The sequence below is a fragment of the Heptranchias perlo genome, chromosome 28 (assembly GCF_035084215.1).
Source record: "Heptranchias perlo isolate sHepPer1 chromosome 28, sHepPer1.hap1, whole genome shotgun sequence".
NCBI lineage: Eukaryota > Metazoa > Chordata > Chondrichthyes > Hexanchiformes > Hexanchidae > Heptranchias > Heptranchias perlo.
The window spans coordinates 26416130-26423932 of record NC_090352.1 but is presented as its reverse complement, the minus strand read 5'-3'; the positions used below and the strand labels follow the sequence as shown (position 1 = coordinate 26423932).

The window sequence follows — 7803 nt, the reverse complement described above, 5'->3', positions numbered from 1 at the left end:
GTCACTTTCACAATATCCAAATCCTGGGGTTTCCAGACTGTGAAACCTGGGATTTCGAGGCTATTAAAATGGTTAAAGTCCCTGGATACCGGGATTGCAAGCTGTAATCATGAGATTTTACTGTAGTCTGCTCTCTTGATCTGTCCCAAAGCTCCTAGTGCAAGATACTGTCTCTTTAAACTAGCTAACATTTGATATAATCCAGTTTTGTCTCATGCGGATTTCAACACTAAGACAATCAGTGCACACATTGCAAACTATTTAATGCATACTACTGTGTATATTTTTAAGAATTACTTGCGTAAAAATACTTGCATTAAAAAACAAAATCAACTTTTGTTTTTAAAATGTCACATTTTAATGCGTCTTATTCTGAAAACCAAATAGCATTTCCTCTAATTAAACGATCTAGCAAGGAGCCTCACTTTTTGTCATTATAAATTTCACTCTTAATATTGGCAGTTCTTATCATTCCCAGTGGCATGTCTGGGAGGTGGTAAATATGCAGTACAAAGATTCATTTATTTTTTAAAAACCTGGCACAAGTAAATTAAATAAAAACAAGTCAGCTTCGTGTGTTACCATTCCAATGGTTATGCTACTCTTGAGTTTTGCAGGAAATTTTTGCCTGTAATCATTTGTTTTTCCTCAGGGAGGAGCTGTAATGCCGAAGGTTGCATTTTAATCGTCTGCTCACTTCCTACTTCGTCAGAGAGGGCGACAATTTGCAGGTTGGGAGCAAGTAATGGAGAATGCTGAGTTAGGTGGTAGTGATGCAATACAATGGCAAACAGTCGAACAGAGAAAGTGTGGAGGTGAAAATCTGTATTACAAAATGTATTGCATGAAAATGGAGCAGTTTCCAACAGACATTCACAGGTTTTGCGACCCTCAGTTACAGCATAGACGAAGAAGAGAGCTGGTTCACCTACTGAGGGATATCGATGAATTGAGTTGCCAAAAACTGCAAATATTATTTTCTTTTTCTATTCCAAATCTAGAAGCAATTACCTTTATTGCAGATTTAAAGCAACCTGTGGTTTCAGCTGGTGCTGTAAGTAATGTTTAAATTGGAACATGATCGTGTTGTTATTATTGCTGGTACATCAACTGACAACAACTGAGCCTGGGGCTCAGTGATATACGCCCCCTCCCTGTCACTTACCTCATGTACAATATCTAGATCATTTGCTTGCTTGCCAAGGCTATAGGCTGTAATATAATTAAATTTATCAACTCAAAGCAGGCTTAGGTTAAGGCATAGCAAATAAGCTGCATGCCAAGGGCACCACAGGAAAAGGTGCATCAAAATTGACTGGCGAAAGTCGCAATTTCACAATCCTAGACATAAATCCTGAGAAGTTTGAAAATGTCATTAAATTTTGACGTTTAGAATGGATTGAGCATACTCCCATTGGACTCCTGGACGATCATTAATGCCTTCCAGCTCCTCCACAATCATCCCTTGCTGCCATTGATTATTATGCAATGATTTCTGCCTCAATTACTCACCATGGTAAAGCATTCCATGCTCCAACAATCCTCTTTGTAAAGAAATTCATCCTACCTTCTCACTCTCTTAAATGGCAATTTTAAATTGATAAGCCCTTGTCACTGACTCCCCAACTAGAGGAAACAGTTTTTCCATAATTCAATCTATCAAAACCGTTATTAATTTTAAAAGCCTGAAATAAATCTCTTAAATTTTAATAACCAACTTCATAGGCATTTTGAGACGATAACATCTCGAAGTGCTCGGAAGAAAGCCATATGACATAGTGAAGCTAAACTTCCAAAATGATAAAGTGGACCGAGAGACTCTTACAAACCAAGATAAAAGATAAGACATGGATTTGATTAGTATTGAATGGGCTGCTCGGAACGTTCTTGTTGTGATCTCTCCTGTTCATGGTATACATAAATGATCTGAAATTGCAATCTTAGTACAAGATAGTTACATTTGTGGATGACACCAAGCTGGGGAGGGGGATTAAGTGGTCTCCCAGGAGGCAGCCAAGAATTCACAAAGAATTCAATGGAGTTTGCACCGAGGGTGATTAGTGACCAATGAAATCCAATATGGACAAAAGCAAGGTGCCGCATGTTGGAAGTAAAGGTAAGAGGCACATTTGCTCCATGTGTGGAATAAAACTTGCCAAGGGGGAAGTTGAAGGAGACCATGGTAGTTGCTCATGATGCCTGAAGAGTGTGAAGCAGCAACAAAGAAGTAACTAGGATGCTGGGTTATATTTCAAAATCAGTTGAGTTCAGACCACCAAAAGTCAAGCTGAAGTTGTACAGTGCCATGTGTAGAGGTTATATCTGGATTACTGCATACACTTCTGATCACTGTGAAATCAGGGGTCCATCCAGACCCTGGAGCCACTGTCAAGGTGAGCCAAAATCTCAGTGGGAACTTTATAGATGTATAGGATTCCTAATGGGATAAAGTAAATCCAAATAATACTTTCCGGGCAGAGCACCAGATTAAGAGAGGGCACAGATTCAGGATTGTAAAAGATGAGTTTAGGACAGACACCAGGAAGTATTTCTTTACAGAGGGTGGTCAACTGTTGAAACAAATTGCCATAAAGGATGGTTGAGGCTGGGATGCTGGATTAATTTAAGGAAAGCCATACTCTTTAATGGTAAGGTTAATAATATGGAAGGATGAGATCAAATGGTTGAAGGACTGAACCTTATTTATGATTTTAACATGTCATGTTTAATCTTGCTTGTGAATTTTTTATGTAGGGAACAGGATACTGGGAGTATCTGCTTCAGAGGCACGGAGTAGATCTGATATCATTTGATACAAATATTGTTTATCCACCAGAAATGCGATATTCGGATATTTTGGTACGTACAACTCTTTTACAGAGAGAGCCATTAGAGGCTGGTGAGGACAGCACGATGGAGGATTATGACTTAATGAGGAACAGGATGTGGTCAGCAAAGTTTTGGACTCGTAATTATCAAGCTGGGCTGTGTAATCAACAAACCTTTTTCTCTTTTCTAATTTACTAATTTGTGTCCAGTGGTGTTTATCTCTACAATCTTACCTCTCTTCTGCTCCACATCCTGCCTGTACACTTGCAGTCTCCCAATTCAATGCTTCTCTGTCTCCTGGTAGTACACCTGTAGGCTCTCACTTCCACCTTTCCTTCCTACATTTTACAACCAGATCTGTACATTAATCCAGATCTTTGTAGTGCCCAATAATAACTTATTTTGAATGTTTGCTCTTTACTAAAGTGATCACGTTACGATAAACCTATCAAAACTGGAAAACATGAAGTGAATTATATATTTACAGTTCGCTAAGACTGGTTATAAAAGGCCCAAGTAAGTTGAACTTACAGAAGAATACACTGAAATTTGCCGGCAGTAAGAACAAAGCACAAAATCTAGGCTCACACTCGAGTGCAGTACTGAGGGAGCGCTGCACTGTCTTTCGGATGAGATGCTAAATTGAGTCCTCGTCTTCCGTTTCAGGTGCACATAAAAGGTCCCATTGCACGATTTTGAAGAAGAGCAGGAGAGTTCTCTCCTCATGTCCTGGCCAATATTCATCCCTCAACCAACATCACTAAGACAGATTATCTGGTCATTATCACATTGCTGTTTGTGGGACCTTGCTGTGCGCAAATTGTCTGCCACGTTTCCTACATTGCCACAGTGACTACACTTCAAAAGTACTTAATTGACTGTAAAGCACTTTGGGACATCCTGAAGTCGTGAAAGGTGCTATATAAATGCAGGTCTTTCTTTTTCTTTGTTTAAATAGAGTGAAATAATAAAACTACTAGTCTGTGAAAGGCCAGTGATGAAGTCCCAACAACCCCAAAAAAATGGATCAAGCAGGTGTCCTTAGTGCAAATTCACTGACAAATCTTCAGCTGGGTCTTGCAGTGTTCCAGCAAGCTGGCACTTTATGGTTGAATGCTAGCTATGATCTTTGCCTGCAACCTGGGCCACTTCCCATATCTCTTTGTGGCTTGATCCAAAGCTTCATTGGTGGGAAGTAGGATTCCTGACCATAAAAGTGTAGTATAAAATTATATTTTTTATAACGTTTTTTGTTTGTATTCAGTGACTTCAAAATCCGCTGCTCTGGTCTCATTGAGTTTCCACAAAAACTGTTCTGCAGCTAGTGTCTGCACACAGTTTTATGTACAGCATTATTCAAGTCACATCCCATTTCCCAGTTAGAATACAATTGTCACTGAACAGAGTATGGAGTTGAGTTCTAAGACAGAGAGAAATGTATAGTTTTTTTTAATTCGTTCATGGGATGTGGGCGTCGCTGGCGAGGCCGGCATTTATTGCCCATCCCTAATTGCCCTCGAGAAGGTGGTGGTGAGCCGCCTTCTTGAACCGCTGCAGGTCATTGCACAGTCATTTTGAAGTTGGAGCTCCAATAAGGAAAAAATGAACATTGTAACAAGCCAGAGTGCTGTGTCAAGCCGGAAATGATGAAAGGTCAACATCATTTGCCAAAAAGCGAGTACACTTCAAAATTCATGATTCATTGCCTTTACGATGCCCTGAGGACATGAAAAGTGCTATGTAAATGCAGCCTTTCTTTGTTAACTAATTACTTTTAAAGTTTCAATTCAATTAAATGGCGAATGTAGAATATGTAAATTGTAGATGATCTGGGAAGGAAAAGAGAATAATAAATATAAATGAACTTTGACTCCATATGAAGTTTTGTAAATATGACTTAAATATTAGAGTAGTTGAATTGTACAAATAGTGTACTGTATCACCAAGCAAAATTTGACTAATATAACAGTATTGGTCAAAGTTTGCAGTCTATAGATGTTTAAAATTGTCAGGTGACTAAAGTTCTCTTATTACAAATACTTAAAAATAATAATGAGTGGGAAGAAAGCGTTTAATATTAAAGATGACCTTTGCTTTGTAACTTTAGACCAGTGGCCCTGAAATCCTGGAACAGTTTCCTGATAGAGTGCTTTTTCTGGCCTGGCCAGATACAGACGGTAAGAAAGGAAGGGCCCATCTACCTAATCAGTTCTTCACACTCCTACTCCTAGGGAGAATTTTCTTTGGCTCAAAGTAATTATTATTCCTTCCCAGTGGCACGCTGAGAAAAATGACTTAACCTTAAGTACAATAGTCAAAAGGGTTCAAGTGGGGTTTGGCTGGTACATTACTAGAATTCAAACCAATTAACTAATTAAAGTTTAATTGAAGCTTAAAGAATCAGAAATAGCAAGATGAAACTGTTTTGTATAATGCATTTACCAAGAATTTTAGTAGTGAAATTATATTTTTTGTTGCACAATTTCTTTCTTGATTTCAAATGCAAAGTAAGATTATTTGAATAGTAAGGGTTGTAGTTTCATTACTTTAAATTTTTTGTATTTTAGCAAATTGTTAAAATAACAGAACACAAGTCTCTGTAATTTGGGACGAGAAACATTTAACAGGAGTAACTAGCCGAAGTGCTTAACAGTCATGAGCTCATTTGTAAGTAGTGGAAATTTTTGTTGTTCTGTATTTTTAAAGAACATTTGACAACATTGTTTTTCTTCTGCAGAGTCTTCGACATTTTCACTTGATTGCTTGAGCTATTTCAAAGGGGATACCATCCTTCATATTGGAGAGCTACTGGGTGAAACGCTGTCAGCCAATCACTGGGGACAGTCATCGTCTCGTGATTTCCAGCTGGCACTTGCAGAAGATTTCTGTTGTCTGAGCAGAATTAAACTCCCAAACTGGCCAGGGCACTTGGACACCTTAACCATGTGGAAAAGAAAGAGCGCTCAACCAGTTCTGTGTGATGGAGCACATTTTCATTATGTGAACACTAATCGCAGGATGTATTTATAATGAATTTATGACAAGTTAGTCTATGAGTCAATCTTCATCTGGCAAATTCTGTCTCTCGTGTACTTTATATAATAGGCCAACAATGTGATAACATGCAGGCTGCCACTTTGAATCAATTTGAAGCAGCAGGATGTATATGTTTGTTGGAATCTTACCGAAAAGCAAAACATAAATCGAATACAAACAGACTATCAATGTGTTGGAAAACTAAGATGTTTGTGATACTGGGAACATAATCCACTAGTGGTTAATGTGCTTTAAGCCTCATGGCCAAATGCCCAGAAGCCAGCAACTTGTTATGCTTGTCTGCTGTATATTATAATCTAGTAGAAAACAAGTCTAATGTGTCTCTCCAGTCAAGCAGTTTTGAAACTTTAGAACAAGTGATCGCTCATAGAATGATATAGCACAGAAGGAGGCCATTCGGCCCATCGTGCCTGTGCCGGCTCTTTGGAAGAGCTGTCCAATTAGTCCCACGCTAATATACTTACTGCTCTTTCCCCGTAGCCCTACAAATTTTTCCTCTTCAAGTATTTATCCAATTCCCTTTTGAAAGTTGCCATGGAATCTGCTTCCACCATCCTTTCAGGCAGTGCATTCCAGATCATATGACTCTATAGGCTACGGACCAAATGCTGGAATATGGGATTAGAGTAGACAGGGCTGATGGCCGGCGCGGACACGATGGGCCTCTATCCGTGCTGTATAACTCTATGACTCTATGACTCTATCATAACAATTTGCTGCATAAAATGTTTTTTCCTCATGTCGTCTCTGGTTCTTTTGCCAATTACCTTAAATTTGTGTCTTCTGGTTACTGACCCCTCTGCCACTGGAAACAGTTTTTCCATATTTACTCGATCAAGACCCTTCCGTGTCAGCTGTGGCTCAGTGGGTAGCACTCTCACCTCTGAGTCAGAAAGTTGTGGGTTCAAATCCCATTCCAGGGACTTGAGCACAAAATCCAGGCTGATACTTCAGTGCGGTACTGAGGGAGTGCTGTATTGTCGGAGGTGCTGTCTTTTGGAAGCGACGTTAAAACTGAGGCCCCGTCTGCCCTCTCAGGTGAATGTAAAAGATCCCATGGCACTATTTTGAAGAAGAGCAGGGGAATTCTCCCTGGTGTCCTGGCCAATATTTATCCCTCATCCATCACCACTAAAACAGATTATCTGGTCATTATCACATTGCTGTTGGTGGGACCTTGCTGTGTGCAAATTGGCTGCCGCGTTTCCTACATTACAACAGTGACTACACTGCAAAAAAGTACTTCATTGGCTGTAAAGTGCTTTGAGATGTCCTAAGGTCATGAAAGGTGCTATATAAATGCAAATCTTTCTGACTTTCTTTTGAACACCTCTATCATCTTTCCTCTTAACCTTCTCTGCTCTAAGGAGAACAACCCCAACTACTTCAGTCTCCCCACGTAACTGAAGTCCCTCAACCCTGGTACCATTCTAGTAAATTTCTTCTGCACCCTCAGTAAGGTCTTGACATCCTTCTTAAAGTGTGGTGCCCAGAATTGGACACAATACTGCAGCTGGGGCTTATCCAGTGTTTTATAAAGGTTTAGTATAACTTCCTTGCTTTTGTACCCTATGCCTCTATTTATAAAGCCAAGGATCCCGTATGCTTTTTTAACAGCCTTCTCAACTTGTCCTGCCACCTTCAAAGATTTGTGGATATACACCCCCAGGTCTCTCTGTTCCTGTACCCACTTTAAAATCGTGCCATTTAGTTTATATTGCTTCTCCTCATTCTTCCCACCATAATGTATCACTTCACACTTCTCTGTGTTAAATTTCATCACGTGTCTGCCCATTTCACCAATCTATGTCATCCTGAAGTCCATTTCTATCCTCCTCATTGTTTACTACATTTCTGAGTTTTGTATCATCTGCAAGCTTTCATGTGTCATGTACAACTTGAGACAAGGATGCAGGA

General features: G+C 39.5%; 1 protein-coding gene across 1 annotated transcript; it reads left to right on the top strand.

The window, feature by feature from the left end:
• The first annotated feature begins 696 nt into the window (after positions 1-696).
• On the top strand, positions 697-6625 carry LOC137344957 (uncharacterized). The gene is made up of 4 exons (XM_068008258.1): positions 697-1054; positions 2755-2859; positions 4937-5006; positions 5567-6625. Exons 1-4 carry the CDS (start codon positions 746-748, stop codon positions 5857-5859), a joined length of 777 nt encoding a protein of 258 aa, XP_067864359.1. The 5' UTR covers positions 697-745; the 3' UTR covers positions 5860-6625.
• The last annotated feature ends 1178 nt before the right edge of the window (positions 6626-7803 follow it).

Bases quoted from the DNA above. Each gene is read 5' to 3' on its own strand.
- LOC137344957 (XM_068008258.1), top strand. From the start codon at position 746: ATGGAGAATGCTGAGTTAGGTGGTAGTGATGCAATACAATGGCAAACA. The intron at 1,055-2,754 runs GTAAGTAATGTT...TTTTTTATGTAG, and splicing joins CTGTGGTTTCAGCTGGTGCT to GGAACAGGATACTGGGAGTA. The intron at 5,007-5,566 runs GTAAGAAAGGAA...TTTCTTCTGCAG, and splicing joins GGCCTGGCCAGATACAGACG to AGTCTTCGACATTTTCACTT.